This window comes from Salvelinus sp. IW2-2015, linkage group LG13 (genome assembly GCF_002910315.2).
Source record: "Salvelinus sp. IW2-2015 linkage group LG13, ASM291031v2, whole genome shotgun sequence".
Taxonomy (NCBI): Eukaryota; Metazoa; Chordata; class Actinopteri; order Salmoniformes; family Salmonidae; genus Salvelinus; species Salvelinus sp. IW2-2015.
The window spans coordinates 27,760,911-27,784,058 of record NC_036853.1 but is presented as its reverse complement, the minus strand read 5'-3'; the positions used below and the strand labels follow the sequence as shown (position 1 = coordinate 27,784,058).

The 23,148-nt window shown below is 42.7% G+C and overlaps 1 protein-coding gene across 1 annotated transcript in view; it reads right to left on the bottom strand.

Annotated features, from left to right (window-relative positions):
• Positions 1 to 23,148, bottom strand: part of ptprfa (protein tyrosine phosphatase receptor type Fa) — a 461,575-nt gene that overhangs the window by 56,635 nt on the left and 381,792 nt on the right. The window contains exons 17-22 of the mRNA XM_070446207.1: positions 17,200 to 17,317; positions 14,798 to 15,239; positions 14,490 to 14,629; positions 13,241 to 13,338; positions 7,913 to 8,169; positions 8 to 42 (exon numbers count right to left, since the gene is read on the bottom strand). Coding sequence (XP_070302308.1) covers positions 8 to 42; positions 7,913 to 8,169; positions 13,241 to 13,338; positions 14,490 to 14,629; positions 14,798 to 15,239; positions 17,200 to 17,317 — 1,090 coding nt within the window. The remainder of the gene's footprint in view (positions 1 to 7; positions 43 to 7,912; positions 8,170 to 13,240; positions 13,339 to 14,489; positions 14,630 to 14,797; positions 15,240 to 17,199; positions 17,318 to 23,148) is intronic.

The following is a 23,148-nucleotide window of genomic DNA, read 5'->3' as shown; positions in this document are numbered from 1 at the left end:
GCTGGTATTGTGGACAGGGAAGCCACCACTATGTAGTAATATCTGTAGAGAGAGAGACAGGCAGGTTGAGCCACGACCAGGGTGTGTGTGTGTGTGTGTGTGTGTGTGTTGTGTGTGTGTGGTGTGTTGTGTGTGTGTGTGTGTGTGTTGTGTGTGTGTTGTGTGTGTGTGTGTGTTGTGTGTGTGTTGTGTGTGTGTGTGTGTGTTGTGTGTGTGTGTGTGTGTGTGTGTGTGTGTGTGTGTGTGTGGCGTGTGTCTAACTTTACTATCCTTTTGGGTTCCAAAAGTCCTTACATCGGATTGTAAAACAAAGGAATTTGAATAGTGGGGACATTTCAACCGGTCCCCAAAAGAAAAATGCTATTTTAGGTGTTAGGTGTTTATCGTTTAGGGTAAGGATTACAATTAGGGTTAGAATTAGGCTGAGGACTAGGCGCTAGGGGTTAGGGTTAAGGTTAGGGCTTGGTTATAGGTTAGGTTTAGGGAAAATAAGATTTAGAATGAGATAGATGTTTTGGTCCCCACTTGGATAGTAAAACCAATGTGTGTGTGCAATGGAGTGAGCATTAGTGTGTGTGCGTGCATGGGTGCATGCATGTGAGTGTAACACGCTGTCCTTTTGGGTAAGCTGAGCATATCTCAGATATCTGTATGTCATAACATTCAGGCTCTGCTAAGGCCTCAATCCATCCATACTCAAACATAGATATGTAGTCTCTCATACCAAATAATGAATCCCCTGATGGACAAACACACGTATGCTATGCACACACATCCCCCCTCTTATGCGTCAACATCTTTACCCTGTTAACCTATGTAGTTACTTCTGTCACCAGAGGAATACTAGGATAAGTTTGGCTTTGGCTCTGATGTTTACTCTGGCTCTGTGTGTGTGTGTGTGTGTGTGTGTGTGTGTGTGTGTGTGTGTGTGTGTGTGTGTGTGTGTGTGTGTGTGTGTGTGTGTGTGTGTGTGTGTGTGTGTGTGTGTGTGTGTGTGTGTGTGTGTGTGTGTGTGTGTGTGTGTGTGTGTGTCTGTCTCTAATCCAGAGTGTGATGAAAAGGTCTGGCCAGGGCATTAAGATACTGATTGTATTGCTAAATTCGTTTTTTTTGTGTTTTTTTTACCACTCATGCTGGCGCTGCTTATTACGGCTTAGATGTTCACAGTTTCTTTTTTTAGAAACAAACACTTGAGTCAAGTAATTCACAAGTCTGCCTGAGTAGTAGGGGTAAAAAAAAGGTACCTTTTCTGAAATTGCAGGTTCTGCATTGGGCCCCAGCTTTTTTTATGAGTTAACATTTGAAGTGAACTCTTGAAGAAATTGCTTTCTGCTCTAATGGGAGAGTAGCATAGAGCTACAGTAAATCCAATCAATCCAATCCAATTTGTATTTGTCACATGTCCGAATACAACAGGTGTAGACCTTACAGTGAAATGCTTACTCACAAGCCCTTAACCAACAACACAGTTTTAAGAAAATACCCCCCCAAAAAGTAAGAGATAAAAATAACAAATAATTAAAGAGCAGCAGTAAATAACAATAGCGGGGCTATATACAGGGGGTACCGGTACAGAGTCAATGTGCGGGGCACCAGTTTATGGTAATTGAAGGTAATATGTACATGTAGGTAGGGATATTAAAGTGACTATGCAACTACATAATGCAGATATCAAACTCATTATAAATTCTTATTTTATATTTAAGATGGGAAGACATTTTGCGTGTGTTTGTCTGTTTTTGTAGATAGATCGTGAGAAAAGTAACGTTGTTTTTGTTAATTTTGTTAGAGAGATTTGGACCGACAAAGCCGGGTTAGTGATGTTGTTTTTAGTGTGAAGTTTCGTATGTTGGAGTTTTGATGCTTTTTGTTTGATTTGGTATTTTTTTTTTTTAGTGTTGACTGTTGTAATGTGTTGTGGTTTCGTTACAATTATTGACATTTGTGGTGATGTTATATATGAGTTGTCTCTTATCTATTTTTATATTCTCCCACCCTCATCCTTCATCTTCCATATCCAAAAGGAGGCTCACCTTATTTACTTCTTCATCTCCTTCCAAGATCTCCTCCACCCTCTCTTCTCTCTTTCCAAAGATCTTACCATTCCTCTTCTTTCATTCTCCTTCCAAAAGACTCTGATAAATCTCTCTTTTCAATCTTGACGCTTTGCTGGTTTGATTATCTGTGGCATTTATACCACAGTTTTTTCAATAAGAATAAGTCATTAAGTTTATACTCCTTGACAGGGTGCACGGATATATATTAATCACGAGCCTTTTTCAGACGTATTTAGGACTTGGTAATAGTGTCTGTTGTCTCTATATTTTCTTTTTCCTTAGTGTGCGGCACCAGCCATATGATTGTTGGCTAGCGGTAAAGCGACAAAGACAGACAGGCTTGTGGTTGGATTGAGGAAACAGGCAGTTTAGGTGTTGGAGCTTGAGGGTCGTTGGGCTGTACAGTACAAAAACAGAACGTGGTACTCTGAGTTTGGCAGGCTAGAAAACAACAGGCAGTTTTGGTTCGAGGTGCTTTTGAAGAAGTGAAACCTTTTAGCAGTAGCATTTATGTCCACGAGCTCAGTGGCAGGTTGGGCTTTTGTAATGAACTGGATGGCCCTGGCTAGGTAATTACACTGGCCCTGGCGAGGCACCGTTCTGGAGAAGCATCACTGACTGATAATAATTTGTATAGTGCTGGAGAGGATCCTGTACACTGCGGCGCTTGAAGCTGAGTAACAGTAACCACCCGTATTCACTTAGAATGCTAGTGGAGAGTCATCAGGGTGGTGTCGCACTTTCCCAACATAATCACAGTTGTGTGTGTGATAGTTGTAGTACAATTTTAGAATGGTGCAGCTGTAGAACCTTTTGAGGATCTGAGGACCAATGCCAAGTCTTTTCAGTCTCCTGAGGGGGAATAGGTTTAGTTGTGCCCTCTTCACGACTGTCTTGGTGTGCTTGCACCATGTTAGTTTGTTGGTGATGTGGACGCTAAGGAACTTGAAGCTCTCAACCTGCTCCACTAAAGCCCCATCGATGAGAATGGGGGCATGTTCGGTCCTCCTTTTCCTGTAGTCCACAATCATCTCCTTTTTCTTGATCACGTTGAGGGAGAGGTTGTTGTCCTTGCACCACACGGTCAGGTCTCTGACGTCCTCCCTATAGGCTGTCTCATCGTTGTCGGTGATCAGGCCTACCATGTTGTGCCGTCTGCAAACTTAATGATGGTGTTGGAGTRGTGCCTGGCCTTGCAGTCATGAGTGAACAGGGAGTACAGGAGGGGACTGAACACGCACCCTTGCGGGGCCCACGTGTTGAGGATCAGAGTGGCGGATGTGTTGTTACCTACCCTTACCACCTGGGGGCGGCCCGTCAGGAAGTCCAGGATCCAGTTGAATAGGGAGGTGTTTAGTCCCAGGGTCCTTAGCTTAGTGATGAGCTTTGAGGGCACTATGGTGTTGAACGCTGAGCTGTAGTCAATGAATAGCATTCTCACATAGGTGTTCCTTTTGTCCAGGTGGGAAAGGGCAGTGTGGAGAGCAATAGAGATTGCATCATATGTGGATCTGTTGGTGCGGTATGCAAATTGGGTTGGGTCTAGGGTTTCTGGGATGATGGTGTTGATGTGAACCATGACCAGCTTTTCAAAGCCCTTCATGGCTACAGACGTGAGTGTTATGGGTCGTTTGTCATTTAGGCAGGTTACTTTAGTGTTCTTGGGCACAGGGACTATGATGGTCTGCTTGAAACATGTWGGTATTACAGACAGACAGGGAGAGGTTGAAAATGTCAGTGAAGACACTTGCCAGTTGGTCAGCGCATGCTCGGCGTAAACATCRAGGTAATCCTTCTGGCCCAGCGGCCTTGTGAATGTTGACCTGTTTTAAGGTCTTACTTACATCGGCTGCGGAGAGCGTGATCACACAGTCGTCCGGAACAGCTAATGCTCTCATTCATGTTTCAGTGTTATTTGCCTCGAAGCGGGAATAGAAGTGATTTAGCTCGTCTGGGAGGCTCGTGTCACTGGCCAGCTCTCGGCTGTGCATCCCTTTTGTATTCTGTAATAGTTTGCAAGCCCTGCCACGTCCTTCGAGCATCGGAGCCGGTGTAGTATGATTCGATCTTAGTCCTGTATTGACACTTTGCCTGTTTGATGGTTCACCGGAGGGCATACCGGGATTTCTTATAAGCTTCCGGGTTAGAGTCCTTCTCCTTGAAAGCGGCAGCTCTACCCTTTAGCTCAGTGCGAATGTTGCCTGTAATCCATGGCTTCTGGTTGGGGTATGTACGTATAGTCACTGTGGGGATGACGTCTTTGATMCACTTATTGATAAAGCCAGTGACTGATGTGGTGTGCCATCMGATGAATCCCGGAACATATTCCAGTCTGTGCTAGCAAAACAGTCATGTATTTTAGCATCAGCTTTATCTGATCACTTTTTTATAGACCAAATCACTGGTGCTTCTTTCTTTAAATGTAGCTTGTAAGCAGGAATCAGGAGGATAGAGTTATGGTCAGATTTGCCAAATGGATGGCGAGGGAGAGCTTTGTGTGTGGAGTAAAGGTGGTCTAGAATTTTTTTCCCTCTGGTTGCACATTTAACATGCTGATAGAAATGAGGTAAAACTGATTTAAGTTTCRCTGCATTAAWGTCCCCGGCCACTAGGAGCGCCACCTCTGGATGAGTGTTTTCCTGTTTGCTTATGMRGGAATACAGCTCATTGAGTGCGGTTTTAGTGCCAGCATCGGTCTGTGGTGGTATGTAGACAGCTATGAAAAATACAGATGAAAACTCTAGGTCGATTGTGTGGTCTACAGCTTATCATGAGATACTCTACCTCAGGRGAGGAAAACCTTGAGATTTCCTTAGATATCGTGCACCCYCTATTGTTTACAAATMATGCATAGGCCCCCGCCCCATGTCTTACCAGAGGCTGCTGTTCTGTCCTGCCGATAGAGTGTATAACCCMCCAGCTGTATGTTCTTAATGTCGTCGTTCAGCCACGACTCGTTGAAACATAAGATATTACAGTTTTTAATGTCCTGTTGGTAGAATATGCGTGCTTTCAATTCTTCCCATTTATTTTCCAGCGATTGAACGTTAGCTAGCAGGATGGAAGGCAAGTGCAGATTAGCCACTGGTCGCCTGATCCTCACAAGGCACCCTGATCTCTTTCTGCGAAACCTCCGTTTCCTTTTCCAGCGAATCACGGGGATCTGGGCTTGGTCGGGTGTCTGTAGTAGTATATCCCTCCTGTCCGACTCATTGAAGAAGAACTCTTCYTCCAATTTGAGGTGAGTAATCCCAGTTTTGATGTCCAGAAGCTRTTTTCGGTCATAAGAGACGGTAGCAGCAACAATATGTACAAAACAAGTTATGAACAACGCAAAAAAACMAACAAAATAGCATGGTTGGTTAAGAGCCGATAAAACGGCAGCCCTCTCCTATAGCGTCAGTTTTAAATATGTGTCTTACTAGCACAGAGTTTTTAGATAGAGCSTATTTTTTAAGGTTTTTACTAGTAATGATTGCAGGACAGCAGGCTGGCCTGGGACAAAGCCAGACTTATCCCTAATAGTGCTCTCTCTACTGCTCTACCACTGAAAATAAATGTGAAAATACCAAGGCGGTTATGAACTGCTCACACAAAAKAATACTACAGTTGACTATAGAAAACTACAGTACTTCCTATAGAATTAAGTAGTCAAATGTAATATACTGTAGAATACAAATARTACACACTGTATTATCCCTCGATCATGTGTAGTACTTACTATAGAATGTTGTAGTATCCTGTAGAATATTATAGTGAATACTACAGTATTATTCACAAAAAAACACTGTAGTACAGTACTACAGTAAAGTCTGCAAAAACACCACACTTTTAACTAGTAAATTCTACAGTATTCAATATGCATATACCCTGCCCAWTCCATTCCCCATATCGCAATTTSTGCCACCCATAASTGAAACACCTAAATGCCAGGTATAGAACATGCAGTATATTGTGTTCCCTACAGGTTATAGAAAATAGCATCAACTTTGAACTATCTGTTCAGACTGACCGGTTATTGAAAATGTGATCTTAGTATTTCTCCAGTAYGTTTCTTGAAGAAGAAACACTATAGTAAATACTGCATTAATGTAGTCAAAAACACTATAGTTAATACTACAGTGAAGTCTGCAAAAAAAACTACAGTAAATACTACAGTAAAGTCTGCAAAAACACTACAATACAAAAACACTATYGTATTTATGCCGTAGTGTAGAATACTKTAGTATTTATTCATGTTGGTGTGTAGAATAGCGGGACGTATATAAAGGCACTGGAGTTGTTCTCCAACCAGGCGGCCCTGGAGGACACAGCTTGTGTGTATGCGTGCGTGCGTGCAGATCCTCATCCTCCATWAATCTTTCACCGTCCTCGTGCTCATCTGAGCCTATTGATTTAGCATTAGCATGGAAAGCCATGTTTTTTTTCTGTGTGTCTGGTGAGGAAGGCCTTCTGGACCTAAATTACAGCGAGCTCAGCCTTTTTAGCCTCTCTTGTGCGTCATCTTCTCTCTGTCCAAATCATCTCTCAGCTCCTTTAAGTGCTGGGTGTTACTTTTAACAGTATAGCTCTGGCCTCCAGCCAAATAGATGAACAGATGAAGTAGCACCCAGACAACATACAGTTGCAACACTTGACAACTCATTCTTTATCCTCTAACCATTCTCATTCTCTATCCTCTCCTGTTCTTTTTTTTTMACCTGTTTTTAACTAGGCAAGTCAGTMAAGAACAAATTCTTATTTTCAATGACGGCTATGSGTGGCAAAATTGCAAGATRATGTTATAATACTTTAATTGCATCAAATGGTTGTTTMATTTCAACAGAATAGAGTATTGTTAACTATTGTGTGTGTGTGTGTGTGTGTGTTCTACTGAGGATGGGCCTCTGGGAGATAACACTGACAGGAGATTTACGATGCCTTTTGGYTGATAAAACCTAAAGACCATTCCAGAGCATGAGTTAATGTTTCTGTTCTATACCGTACCAYGGAGAGATGGTTCCAGCTTGGAGTCGGAGGGACTGACACTGGTCTATAAAACGAAAACTGTTGACACAGCAGATACTGTCTGCTATGTATTATAGGTATCTTTCATACAAATCTTAACCTTGTGACCCATTCTATATATCTGTTGTTCGTCATGTAGGTTGAAATGGGTGTATCTTGGCTAGAAAAGATCTTTGTACTTTTGTCTTGCCACTCTCAACGGATCATCAGAGATGGTGATGGGTTGACCAGCCATTGCTATTGCAAAGCTCTCACTATTTAAAGATTTAGTTTATGTATAACTCTGACTTGTGTGATAAGTTTGTCTCTCCTCATTTGATAGTAAAGAAATGAACCACCACACGGCCTAGGAACAGTGGGTTAACTGCCTTGTTCAGGGGCAGAACGACAGATTTTTACCTTGTCAGCTCGGGGATTCTTGCAACCTTTTGGTTACTAGTCCAACGCTCTAASCACTAGGCTACCTGCCGCCCCTATCTTCTTAAGGACWTAGTTGGGACATTTGATGTTGGAGGATTCATGTTGACTTGTCGCATACAACTATAGTAAGCACAGGATGCGGTGGATAATACAAGTAGTGGCAATAATACATATTACTAATAGGTATAGGGATTTAGAATGCCATCTTGTATAGAGTGGGCTCAGATAGAGATCCCCGACTTAGGAACAATCGCCCCCAGGTCCCCAGTTAGAGGTATAGTGACACAACAGGAGTAACAGATTTATAACCATGCCACAATGCAGACACACCAGCACTGAACAGGACGGAAGTTGGTTATAGCCCTAGTTTTAGCAGTGAGGGTGATGGTGATAGTGACAGTAACAGCCACAGTGTTTACGGGACAGACCTGACAGGGGCGGTGGTGGGGACTTTGGGTAGGGTGATGGTGAGCTTGCCCCCCTCCTCTGGGTCGTGTTGGTATTGGATGGGTTTGGTCTTGAGCAGGTCCGGGGCGGTRCTGATGGAGACCTGCTGCTGTAGACCCCCAGCACTGTTCCCTCTAGACATCAACACAAAGCTGTAGTCTGTGTCTGGCTGCAGCCTCGTGATCAGCTTCCTCTTCAGGTTCCCCTGCACCTCCACACTCTGCTGGTTATACAGTATCTAGATAGAGACACGGGGAGGAGTGCTTAGTTAAATATATATATATATATAATATATATATATATATATATATATACACACGCACACGCACACACGTACACAAACACACACACGTACACAAACACACATACAGTATCGGTCAAATGTTTGTACACCGCTACTTATTCCGGGGTTTGTCTTTATTTGACTGTTTTCTACATTGTAGAYTAATAGTGAAGACATCAAAACTATGAAATAARACATATGGAATCATGTAGTAACCAAAAAAGTGTTTAAAAAACCTAAATATATTTTATATTTGATTCAATACCAATAGTTCATTTTCTTTGGGTCCCCGCTCACGTGGGTTAGGGATTAGCATGAGTAAATCGTGTACTCAAGTACATGAACTGACATCAAAACTTCTTCTTCTTCTTTTTTCAAATACTGTAAAACGATTTGGTCAAAATGTTGTCTTGAAGACAATGTTCATTTGCTTTGACCCTAGTGTTCCATTTGTACATGTCACAGGAGGTTGGTGGCACCTTAATTGGGGAGGACAGGCTTGTGGTAATGGCTGGACCTGAATCAGTGGAATGGTATCAAACACATCAAACACATGGTTTAATGCCATMGCATTCGTTCTGTTCCAGCCATTATTGTGAGCCGTCCTCCCCTCAGGCATAATAAACTATATTGAAAAGAACACAGATTTTGATTTGGAACCTGAAAAATGTGCCATTCAACTTACCGAATCGAGCCTTGTTTCAAAGGATCACTCTTTAAGAYTAACTGTTGCGGACGTGAGATGCGAATCACTTCTCACTATTCTGTTATATTTTATTATAAAATAGGTGTCTTGACTGTGATAAGTGCTCGGGAAATAAGTGCATCTCGTCTGCTAAATGTACAAAACAATGCTATGCCATTGCACAGCCATAGGCTTCTACAAGCAAGCGCCATACGGCTGAAGGTTACTCCCTTTTTGAAGAGTATGTTCACGATATAATATAACCAGTTGATATTAGAGTTTTAATACATTAATCTTAATGGCATTAGTTTTTTTTATTGACTGAATATATATATATATATATATATATGTAGTTGAAGTCAGAAGTTTACATACACTTAGGTTGGAGTCATTAATTAAAACTCATTTTTCAACCACTCCAAAAATTTATTTTTAACCTCTCTTGGGTAGGGGGCAGTATTTTCACGTCCAGATGAAAAGCGCGCCCAGAGTAAACTGCCTGCTACTCAGGCCCAGATGCTAGGATATGCATATTTATTAGTAGATTTGGATAGAAAACACTCTGAAGTTTCTAAACTGTTTGAATGAGTCTGTGAGTATAACAGAACTCATACGGCAGGCAAAAACTGAGAAAAAATCCAACCAGGAAGTGGGAAATCTGAGGTTTGTAGTTTTTCACTCTTTGCTTATCCAAGATACAGTGGAATTGTGGTCATATTGCACTTCTAAGGCTTCCACTAGATGTCAACAGTCTTGCGTTCCATGCTTTCTGAAGCAAGGATTCTCGGTTGGAACATTATTGAAGATTTATGTTAAAAACATCCTAAAGATTGATTCTATACATTGTTTGACATGTTTCTACGGACTGTAACGGAACTTTTAGACTTTTCGTCTGCACCTAGTGATCGCGCGTCATGAATTTTGATTACTGGGCTAATCGCGCAAACAAAAAGGAGGTATTTGGACATAAATGATGGACTTCATCGACAAAACAAACATTTATTGTGGAACTGGGATTCTTGGGAGTGCATTCTGATGAAGATCATCAAAGGTAAGTGACTATTTATAATGTTATTTCTGACTTCTGTTGACTACACAACATGGCGGATATCTGTTTGGGTTGTGTTGGTCTCTGAGCACTGTGGTTTTACGGTAAAGTTTTTTGAAATCTGACACAGCGGTTGATTAAGGAGAAGTGGATCTAAAATTCCATGCATAACAGTTGTATCTTTTAGCATTGTTTATTATGAGTATTTCTGTAAATTGATGTGGCTCTCTGCAAAATCACCAGATGTTTTGGAATTACTGAACATAAGCGTCAATGTAAACTCAGATTTTTGATATAAATATGAACTTTACCGAACAAAACATACATGTATTGTGTAACATGAAGTCTCATGAGTGTCATCTCATGAAGATCATCAAAGGTTAGTGATTCATTATATCTCTATTTCTGCTTTTTGTGACTCCTGTCTTTGGCTGGAAAAATGGCTGTGTTTTTCTGTGACTTGGTTCTGACCTAATATAATCGTTTGGTGTGCTTTCGTTGTAAAGCCTTTTTGAAATCGGACACTGTGGCTGGATTTACAACAAGTGTATCTTTAAAATGGTGTAAAATACTTGTATGTTTAAGGAATTTTAATTATGGGATTTCTGTTGTTTTGAATTTGGCGCCCTGCACTTTCACTGGCTGTTGACGAGGTGAGACGCTACCGTCCCACATACCCTAGAGAGGTTAACAAACTATAGTTTTGGAAAGTCGGTTAGGACATCTACTTTTTGCATGACACAAGTACTTTTTCCAACAATTGTTTACAGACAGATTATTTCACATATAATTCACTGTGTCACAATTCCAGTGGGTAGAAGTTTACATACACTAGTTGACTGTGCCTTTAAACAGCTTGGAAAATTCAGAAAATTACGTCATGGCTTTAGAAGCTTCTGATAGGCTAATTGACATCATTTGAGTCAATTGGAGGTGTACCTGTGGATGTATTTCAAGGCCTACCTTCAAACTCAGTGCCTCTTTGCTTGACATCATGGACAATCAAAAGAATAAGCCAAGACGTCAGAAAAAAAATGTAGATTACTCAAGTCTGGTTCATCCTTGGGAGCAATTTCCAAATGCCTGAAGGTACCATGTTCATCTGTCCAAACAATAATACGTAAGTATAAACATCATGGGACCACGCAGCCGTCATACCGCTCAGGAAAGAGACGCGTTCTGTCTCCTAGAGATTAATGTACTTTGTGCGAAAAGTGCAAATCAATTCCAGAACAACAGCGAAGGACCTTGTGAAGATGCTGGAGGAAACCGGTACAAAAGTACCTATATCCACAGTAAAACGAGTCCTATATCGACATAACCTGAAAGGCGCTCAGCAAGGAAGAGCCACGGCTCCAAAGCCGCCATAAAAAGCCAGACTACAGTTTGCAACTGCACATGGGGACAAGTTCGTTCTTTTTGGAGAAATGTTCTCTGGTCTGATGAAACAAATTAGAACTGTTTGGCCATAATGACCATTATTGTGTTTGGAGTAAAAGGGGGGATGCTTGCAAGCTGAAGAACACCACTCCAATCGTGAAGCACAGGGGTGGCATCATGTTGGGGGGGTGCTTTGCTACAGGTGCACTTCACAAAATAAGATGGCATCACGAGGGAGGAAAATGATGTGGATATGTTGAAGCAACATCTCAAGACATCAGTCAGGAAGTTAAAGCTTGGTTGCAAATGAGTCTTCCAAATGGACAATGACCCAAGCATACTTCCAAAGTTGTGGCAAAATGGCTTACGGACAACAAAGTCAAGGTTGTGAAACAATGTCAGGAATTGTGAAAACTGAGTTTAAATGTAACTGTAATATAAGTTTAAGTTTAACATACACCTTTATATATATATATACACACACATGTTTTTGCCAGTGCTGCCTTGTACAATTTTTGTATTCCAGTACTCAAAAAAAGTAATTCCAGTACTTGAACAGTCAAAAAAGGTAAAATGCCCATCCCTAATGTGGGGGTGGCTGAGAACGAGATGGCAGTGACCAAAGGAGCACTACATCGACATAATTTCAGATTTTGACATTGGAACCAAGTTACTGATCAAAATCACAGACAAATGGCAAAAGGAATGGACAGAAGGGGGAAAAGGAAGGCATTTATACTCCACCCACTGGTTTCAATCCTCAATAGCCACAAAGGATTTTCAAGATGATCAGAGGTGGAGGACGAGGTAGTGATGTTACAATGATGATACCGGAGCTCCGAGMRATACGCCGAAATCGTGAAGCAGTTMACTTTGAAGCAGTGTGCCGATGCTTGTATTACTTTATTAGAAGCACGTGATCAATGATGTGCAAAGCTTCATTTTGTCAAACAACCACCTGATTGGTTTGGTATTGGTTTCGGTAGAAGYRAAAAAGGCTACCCTGCGCACCTGCTACGACGTGTAGGACGTCATCTATAATAATTTGTCTGTTTTAAATTATTTTGACCAGCAGGTGCCACTACTGTACACTATGTTGATCAAAGCCTCATGAACCTATTTTTGACACAATTAGCTGGCAATGCTCAATGCTTCAGAAAGCTTAGTTTAGTTTCCCAATCACTAGGTGGGGGTATTGCGTCTAACATTGGTTGGCACACCACCATAAAACCCCAACAAAGAAGAAAACATTAAAAAGTAACATTWTAACTTATTAAATATTTGTAAATCCAAACACTGGATTTACAAAGGCTTTAAGGAAACTCATACACTTCTGTACGTKTCATTACACCTACAAAAATGTCAAAGTTTACCCTTGTCATGTGATAACTATACAACAGAACCAGTGAACAGAAATGACATTTACTCTCATGGGTGTCAAATGAAAAAAGATCTGAAAGCCACGCCCCTACTTAACTACGCCTCCAGTCTTCCTGCTCTGACCCGCTGGGTCATATCTCAATAACCCAGCAGTTTTTAAGAAAACAACCCAAGTAACTGACACAACACCTGCAACAAAGCAGTTGGGTCAACCAAACAACCCAGCATTTTTTAGAGTGCACTATGATTATATTCTCCCTTCTTCCTTGTTTTGTTTTCTATATGAACCTCAGGACAGTTATGGACCACGTGTGATGGAATATAAAGCGTAACCAATTATTTCAAGCTTGGCCATYTCTTTCCTCATTCCCATGATATTTCAATACATATTTCAATCCTATCCCCTCCATTGTGTTGTGTGAGCCTTCTTTCCATTGTCCACTGACAAAAGTGGCGTCACTCACACACAATGCAATTCCCTCAATCTGTGCAGGCGAAAGGCACGCTATCAGGATGGAGTTGTCTTTACTTACTTTGAAAGGCACTTGAGACTTGTATGTTTCTGGCACTTCCCAAGTCAGCAGCACTGACGTCTTCATCACGGCTTTCACACCAAAGTTTTTGGTGAACTCTGGGGGGGTTGGGGGAGAAAGAGGGTGAGACGGAAGAGAGAGGGGTGAGATTGAGGGAGAGACGAGGGAGACAGAGGGTGAGGTGGGGCAGACAGGGTGAGGTGGAGGAGAGAGGGGTGAGACAGAGGAGGAGTTGGTGAGAGAGGGGTGAGACAGAGGGTGAGTTGGGGGAGACAGAGGGTGAGGTGGGGAGAGAGTGAAGAGACAGAGGTTAGGTGGGGGAGAGAGGGGTGAAACAGAGGTGACGGAGACAGAGGAAACACACAGAGGGTAAATTATACAAGAGCACTGTCATCTATACTTGCTGTAACATGATAGAACCATAGAGCATCTTGGGAGATAAAATAGAAAGGGACACAAAGCAGATAGAGAGCAGATAAACAGATTATGAAACGAGTCTCTGAAGAGATATCTAATTCATAATAGTTCACTAATGTTCAGTGACCCATACTTTTTAATGGTAACATTAAGTGATGTTATTGCATTTACACTTTAACATAAATATATGCATGATAAAACATCAGGGGAACTACTCACATGAGCTTTCTTCTACATTAAACTTTACTGTAACTGGTGGGGTGTAAAACGGTGGGATCTGAATCCCAGTATCTGGTAGCTGCCTCCTAGGCCTCTGTGCATTAGATTTGACTATGAATAGCTAGTAGCAGGAAGCTTAGCATATATTTCCACATGAGCCATATGTGCCCTAATATGAACATGAAAGGAGTGTTCCATGGTGCTGCTGTACTGGTTACGCTGGACTGGTTCTGCCACTCTAGTCCAGTTGCCACCAGCTTCCACACACACAGCTACGCATCTGTTCCTCTCCCATACCATCTGCTCTGTCTGTGCCAGAGAGACTGTGGATGTATATCTGTGTGTGTGGGGGGAGGGGTGTGGGGGTTGTGTGTGTGTGTGTGTGTGTGTGTGTGTGTATGCTTGCTTGCATGCCTGTGTGCATGTGGGTCTGGTGTTGTCTGCATCTGTGTGAGACTATTTATACAGATCAGTAGAGCTCATAAGGCATGGAGGTCAACACGATCATGCTCTCAGTGTGTGTGTGTGTGTGTGTGTGCGAGCGTGTGTGTTCACATGCGCACACTCGGGTTTGTGTGTAAACCTGCATTGCGTTTGTCCACCACATTCTCACCTGGCATGGCGGTAGACATGGTCCTGCTCTGTATACTAGGACTGATTGGTCCCCCTCCCTTGCTGGTGAATGCCCTGATCCTGATATCATAGGTGGTATCAGGCTGCAGCCCCATGATGGTCATCTGGGACTCTGTCGTGCTGTTGAGGCAGATAAGATAAGAGAAGATAAGATACCTCTGTTTTAGGACAATGGACTATCCAAGATTGACTTCATTGAGATAAAGTGAAGACTTTCTGTGTTAAGTGTTTTATCAATGTCTCAGAAGGTGTTTAAAAAACATTATTTACATTGGTATTGAATAATACCTGTTGGTGTGGTTCTGCTGGCTGTTGATATCTCTATACACCACAACGTACTGGACAATCTTCCCGTTCCTCTCAGCCAGCACCGGAGGCTCCCAGGCCAGCTTGGTGGTGGTGGTGGTCAGGCCCACAACGCTCAGATTCTGGGGATAGCTACTGGGCACATCGTCCGGCGTGGTAATCTCCTTCGCGTACTCCTCCCCGTTGCCCACCCGGTTTTTGGCACAGAGCTTGAAGACGTAGGTGGCGCCCTTGTGCAGGCCGGTGACGGTAAAGTGGTCTTCTATCTTCTTGAAGTCTTTTACGGTGAATGACGACTCCTCCATACGTTTGTACTGCAGCTGGTAGCCCATGTGCTCTCCCACCATCTCCTTCGGAGGTTGCCACTGGATGAGGGCTGTGTTACCGATGGTGGTGCTGATCATCATAGTGGGCTTGCCTGGGACTAATGGGTAAAGAGAGGGATTAGGATCATTAGGATAATGACATAAAAAAAACACTTAAAAATGACATAGAACACARCTAATGGGCCCTGGTCGAAAGTAYTGCACTATATGGGGAACATGGGGCCATTTGGGAGGCAACCATTGTGAGCAGTCAGAGTAAAAGGGCAGTTTCAGGTCAAGCCAGTCAGAGTGAGTACTACTGCACATTCACCATTTATACTGTACATCCTATTGTGTACATACAGTGCATTTGGAAAGATTCAGACACCTTGACCTTTTCCCCATTTTGTTACGTTGCAGCCTTATTCTAAAATGTAATAAAAATATGTTCCCCCCCATCAATTTACACACAATACCCCATAATGACAAAGCAAAAACAGGTTTTTAGATTGTTTTGCTAGTTTATATGTATAAAAAATAAACTGAAATTGCATAAGTATTCAGACCCTTTACTCAGTACTTTGTTGAAGCACCTTTGGCAGCGATTACAGCCTTGAGTCTTCTTGGGCATGACACTACAAGCTTGGCACACCTGTATTTGGGGAGTTTCTCCCATCCTTCTCTGCAGATCCTCTCAAGCTCTGTCAGGTTGGATGGGGAGGTCTCTCCAGAGATTTTCAATCGGATCAAATCCGGAGTCTAGCTGGGCCACTCAAGGACATTCAAGGACTTGTCCCGAAGCCACTCCTGTGTTGTCTTGGCTATATGCTTAGGGTAATTGTCCTGTTGAAAGGTGAACTTTCGCCCAATTCTGAGGTCCTGAGCGCTCTGGAGCCGGTTTTCATAAAGGATCTCTATGTACTTTGCTCTGTTCATCTTTGCCTCGATCCTGACTAGTGTCCCAGTCCCTACCGCTGAAAAACATCCCCATAGCATGATACTGCCACCARCATGCTTCACCATAGGGATGTTGCCAGGTTTTCTCCAGATGTGGCACCTGGCATTCAGGCCAAATAGTTCAATTTTGGTTTCATCAGGCCAGAGAATCTTGTTTCTCATGGACTGAGAGTCCCTTAGGTGCCTTTTGGCCACCTCCAAGGGGCTGTCATGTGCATTTTACTGAGTTGTGGCTTCCGTCTGGCCACTCTAACATAAAGCCCTGATCGGTGGAGTGTTGCAGAGATGGTTGTCCTTCTGGAAGGTTCTCCCATCTCCACAGAGGAACTCTGGAGCTCTGTCAGAGTGACCATCGGGTTCTTGGTCACCTCCTTGACCAAGGCCCTTGTCCCCAGATTGCTCAGTTAGGCCGGACGGACAGCTGTAGGAAGAGTCTTGGTGGTTCCAAACCTCTTCCATTTAAGAGTGATGGAGGCCACTGTGTCCTTGGGGACCTTCAATGCTGCAGAAATGTTTGGTTWCCCTTCCCCAGKTCTGTGCCTCGACACAATCCTGTCTCTGAGRTCTACGAACAATTCCTTTGACCTCATGGCTTGMTTTTTTGCTRTGACATGCACTGTCAACTGTGGGACCTTATACAGACAGGTATGTGKCTTTCCAAATCATGCCCAATCAATTGAATTTACCACAGCTGGACTCCAAAKAAGTTKTAGAAACAGRTCAAGGATGATCAATGGAAAGAGGATACACCTGAGCAATTAAAAAAATTTTTTTTTGCAAAAATGTACATAAACCTGTTTTCGCTTTGTCATTATGGGGTATTGTGTGTAGATTGATGAGGAAAATAATTAATTTCATCAATTTTATAATAAGGCTGTAACAAAATGTGGAAAAAGGGAAGGGGTCTGAATACTTTCCGAATGCACTGCATACTACTTTCTTCTACTTGTTATTTTAGATTAGATTTTTCATTATATTGACATTGATATTTGTACTGCCGTGCCATTTTGGAAGAAAASATTCTCTTTCACAATAATCACCTGATCAAGAAGGAGCAATGATTTAGCTGTACACACTTGCTCCTGRGTGTGTGTGTTTGTGTTTGTGTGCAGCTCTACACACCTGCTCCTGTTGTGGTGACCACCTTGGCCTTACTGCGTGCCCCATCCCCCTTGGTGGTATAGGCTGCCACAGTGACAGAGTAGGTGGTCTCAGGGAGCAGGCCTGRTATGACAGTCTCCTGGTGGAGAGAAATGCACAAACAGCCCATGTTAGACTAATGCTATGATGAGATGATGCCTAACACAATYGCCCAGCCTTCATCCACTGTACTGTGTTCAGTCCACTCTGGTAGGGTTAGGCAGTCAAGCGCACACGCACACGCACACACACAATACGTCAGTGTAGCATTTGAAATACTCCCAAAGCATTGCATTTCTTTTTGAGAAATGGTTGCAGAGAAGGTAAAGAAACAAACAAAAGCTCCAATGGATTGAAAATAAATAGAGAACAATTTTGGTACTCCCATGTTGCTGTGGTGATATAAGAACTGAGATTAAACCATGTACACTCAGTGGCCAGTTTATAAGGTACACCACCACATGGTTCGCTCCTAGAAGTGAGTCACGTGGCCGAGGCTTGCTATATAAAGCAGGCATTGAGGCATTGAGGCATTCAGTTACTGTTCGATTGAACGTTAGAATGGGCCAAAAGAGTGACCTAAGCAACTTTGAGCATGGTATGATCGGCAATGCCAGGCACGCCGTTTCCGGTATCTCAGATATGGCCAGCTTCCTGGGCTTTTCACGCATGACAGTGTCTAGGGTTTACCGAGAACGGTGCGACAAACAAAAAACATACATTCAGCGGCAGTCCTGTGGGCGAAAACAGCTCGTTCATAAGAGGTCGAAGGAGAATTGCAAGAATCATGCAAGCTAAAAGGCTGGCCACAAACAGGAAAATAGTGGGCCAGTACAATGGTGGTGTGTAGAACGGCATCTCGGAACACACAACTCGTCWGTCCTTGTCACAGATGGYCTATTGCAGCAGACGYCCACACCGGGTTCCACTCCTATCAGCTAAAAACAAGAAGAAGTGGCTTCAGTGGGCACGCAATCACCAACACTGGACAATTGAGGAGTGGAAAAACATTGCTTGTCCGACGAATCCTGGTTACTGTTACGTCATGCTGATGGCAGAGTGAGGATTTGGTGTAAGCAGCATGGCCCCATCCTGCCTGGTGTCAACAGTACAGGCTGGTGGCAATGGTGTAATGGTGTGGGAAATGTTTTCCTGGCATATGTTAGGTCCGTTGATACCAATTGAGCAATGTCTCCATGCCCCAAATAATTCAGCCTGTTCTGGAGGCTAAGGGGGTTCCGACCCGGTACAAGATGGGTGTACCTATATACTGGCCACTGAGTGTATARACTAACTGTGTTCATTGGATGATTGTAAGAGGGGTCAGCTTGGTACTCATAAACTGCTTGGGAAGAAATCTAAAATTGATCTGTCCTCATCGATATCTGTCCTCAAGATTGGCTGTARTCAAGAAGCCACCTCTACTTGTTCTACGTGATGAAGAGATGCATATTSAATATGATTCACTTTAGTTACTATGTGTCTGTCCCTCAGGTGCAGAAACATTAACATTTGGTTGTATTGTCTGATGGTAGGGTCATTGCTGTATTTTACAACTTACCCCAAACAAGGTTGCTGAAAGAGATATTGTCTGTGTGAAGGAAAAAGTACTGTTGCCATAACAGACATTTTAGAGTTGTCACGTTCCTGACCTGTTTTCTCTTATTTTTGTATGTGTTTAGTTGGTCAGGGCGTGAGTTGGGGTGGGCATTCTATGTTATGTGTTTCTATGTTTGTTTAAATGGGTTGCCTGATATGGTTCTCAATTAGAGGCAGGTGTTTGACATTTCCTCTGATTGAGAACCATATTAAGGTAGGATGTTCTCACTGTTTGTTTGTGGGTGATTGTATCTCGTGTCTGTATGTGTTACCACACGGGACTGTTTCGTTTGTGTAGTCTGTTCGTGTGTTCTTCGTGTTTATGTAAGTGCTCAAGTTCAGGTCTGTCTACGTCGTTTTGTTGTTTTGTAATTTTTCAAGTATATTTTCGTGTTAGTGTTCGTTTACGTCTTATTAAATAAATTCATTAATGTCTTCATCACCCGCTGCGCCTTGGTCCAATCTCTCTCCGCAAGACGAACGTTACAAGAGTTGGATAGTACTCATCACTCATGCGGTTACTGTGTCTCAGTACTGTGTCTGAGTCATTTTCTAAATATCTCCTCATTCTTCATGATTTTTAGGTATACAATCCAGAAATAAAAACCCATTGACCAGTGTGGAATTACACAACCGAAAAACAAATACAGTTGTCACAGCTTTGATCACAGCGTCTTGCAAATGGCACCCTATTGCCTATACAGTGCACTACTTTTGACCAGGTACCCATATGGCTCTGGTCAAAAGTAGTGCACTAGGGAACAGGGAGCCATTTGGGACACAGAACTAGTCAGACACTCTTGAAGGTAAGTCAAATTGTTCCAAGGTTTTCCCTCTCTCGCTCTGACTGGGCAGAACCAAAGGCTTTAAAGCAGTTTGTATCTAACTGTAAATTGTAGGCTATAACAAGCAAACCAATAAAAAGTCAACACTGAGCACATCATACATAAAACKCAAGCACACATACACAAACCACACAAACATACAGTACACGACACAAATAAAACATGTAGATCTCTCTCTCTCACAGACCCTCACACACATCTACATCTAAGTGCACATGTTCTTTCTCCATTTCAAAAGGAACTCATTAAATCGTCGACACATAAGCCCATAAAAGACTTGGAGAGGTTTTTTCTCCTCTGACTGAGCAGGGATCCATGAGATGAGCGAGAGAGCGGTGGGGAGGAGGGGAGTCAGTTAAGATCAGAGGTATGTAATAGGTTACTGCCTAGGTTCCTGCCTTTCTTGGGAGTTTTTCCTAGCCACTTTGKTTCTACATCTGCATTGCTTGATCTTTGGGGTTTTAGGCTGGGTAGCTGTATAGCACTGTTTCAAATTCGATAAGAGACATTACTGTGCAGCCGTATTCATCGACCTGGCCAAGGCTTTCGACTCTGTCAATCAACACATTCTTATTGGCAGACTCGACAGCCTTGGTTTCTCAAATGATTGCCTCGCCTGGTTTACCAACTTGTGGTGTTGATCTGTATCTCGTGTCTGTATGTGTACCACACGGCGCGTTTCTTTGATGTTAGTCTGTTCGTTGTTTTCGTGTTTATGTAAGTGCTCAAGTCAGTCTGTCTACGTCGTTGTTGTTTTTTGTATTTTTCAAGTATATTTCGTGTATGTGGTATTTACAGTAGTTATTAAATAAATTCATAATGTCTCATCACCCGCTGCGCCTTGGTCGCAATCTCTTCGCAAGTACACGACGTTACAGAGTTGGATAGTACTCATCACTCATGCGGTTACTGGTCTCAGTATGTGTCTGAGTCATTTCTAAATTATTCCTCATTCTTCATGATTTTTAGGTATACAATCCAAAATAAAAAACCCATTGACAGTTGGATTACACAACCGAAAAACAATACAGTTGTCACAGCTTTGATCACAGGTCTTGCAAATGGCACCCTATTGCCTATACAGTGCACTACTTTTGACCAGGTACCATATGGCTCTGGTCAAAAGTAGTGCACTAGGAACAGGGAGCCATTTGGGACACAGAACTAGTCAGACACTCTTGAAGGTAAGTCAAATTGTTCCAGGTGTTTCCCTCTCTCGCTCTGACTGGGCAGAACCAAAGGCTTTAAAGCAGTTTGTATCTAACTGTAAATTGTAGGCTATAACAAGCAAAACAATAAAAGTCAAACTGAGCACATCATACATAAAACAAGCACACATACACAAACCACCACAAACATACAGTACACGAACAAATAAAACATGTAGATCTCTCTCTCTCACAGACCCTCACACACATCTACATCTAAGTGCACATGTTCTTTCTCCATTTCAAAAGGAACTCATTTAATCGTCGACACATAAGCCATAAAGACTTGGAAGAGTTTTTCTCCTCTGACTGAGCAGGGATCCATGAGATGAGCGAGAGAGCGGTGGGAGGAGGGGAGTCAGTTAAATCAGAGGTATGTAATAGGTTACTGCCTAGGTTCCTGCCTTTCTTGGGAGTTTTTCCTAGCCACTTTGTTCTACATCTGCATTGCTTGATCTTTTGGGGTTTTAGGCTGGGTAGCTGTATAGCACTGTTTCAAATTCGTAAGAACATTACTGTGCAGCCGTATTCATCGACCTGGCCAAGGCTTTCGACTCCTGTCAATCAACACATTCTTATTGGCAGACCGACAGCCTTGGTTTCTCAAATGATTGCTCGCCTGGTTACCAACACTTCTCAGACAGAGTTCAGTGTGTCAAATCGAGGGCCTGTTGTCCGACCTCGGTCGGACGTGCTCTAAGGGGTGCCACAGGGTTCAATCTCGGGCCAACTCTCTTCTCTGTTATACATCAATGATGTTGCTCTTGCTGCTGTGTATTCTCTGAAACACCTCTACGCAGACGACACCATCTGTATACTCTGCCCCTCTTTGGACACTGTGTTAACTAACCTCCAGACGAGCTTCAATGCCATACAATCTCCTTCCGTGGCCTCCAACTGCTCTTAAATGCAAGTAAAACTAAATGCATGCATTCAAGCCGATCACTGCCTGCACCTGCTCGCCCGTCCAGCATCACTACTCTGGACAACTACAAATACCTAGGTGTCTGGTTAGACTGTAAACTTCCCAGACTCACATTAAGCATCTCCAATACCAAAAATAATTAAATCTGATCGGCTTCCTATTCGCAACAAAGCAATCCTTCAATCATGCGCCAAAACATAACCCTAGTAAAAACTGAACATCCTACTAATCTCGACTTCGGTGATGTCATCTATAAAGTAGCTCCAAACACTCTACTCAACAAACTGGATGCAGTCTATCACATGCATCCGTTTTGTCACCAAGCCCCATACACTACACCACCATTGCGACCTGTACGCTCTCGTTGGTTGGCCTTTGCTTCATACTCGTCGCAAACCCACTGGCTACAGGCTATCTACAAGTTCCTGCTAGGTAAAGCCCGCATTATGTCTCAGCTCACTGGTCACCATAGCAGCACCCACTCATAGCACGCGCTCCAGAAGGTATATCTCACTTGGTCACCCCCAGCCAATTCCTCCTTTGTCGTCTTTCCTTCCAGTTCTCTGCTGCCAATGATTGGAACGAACTGCAAAATCTCTGAAGCTGAGACTCATATCTCCTCACTAGCTTTAACGCCAGCTGTCAAGAGCAGCTCACAGATCCTGCACCTGTACATAGGCCCATCTGTAAACAACCCATCTATCTACCTACCTCATCCCCATACATTATTTATTATTTATCTTTCTCCCTTTTTGCAGGCCGTTCTTCACTTGCACAATTCACTCTCTGCACATCTACCCATTAGCACAGTTGTGTACATCTGCTCTATTTAATTTACACTTTCGCGCCCACCATGGACTCTTTATTGCCTTAACTTCTCCTATCCTACCTCATTTGCACATGCTGTATATAGACTTTTTCTACTGTATTACTGATTTTTTGTTTGTTTATTCCATGTGTAACTTCTGTGTTGTTGTATGTGTCGAACTGCTTGCTTTATCTTGGCCAGTCGCAAGATTGCAAATGAGAACTTGTTCATCAACTAGCCTACTGGTGAAATAAAAAAATACATAAAATATTAAACATTAAAAGACCAGTCAGTTAATCTGGAAAATGTCAAGAACTTTGAAAGTTTTTGCAAGTGCAGTCGCAAAAAACCATCAAGCGCGATGATGGGAACTAGCTCTCATGAGGACCGCCACCAGGAGAGGAAAGACCCAGATTACTCTGATGCAGAGATAAGTTCATTAGTTACCAGCCTCAGAAATTGCGAGTTCAAGTAACAGACACATTTCAACATCAACTGTTCCAGAGGAGACTGTGTGAATCAAGCCATTGATGGTGAATTTTCTGC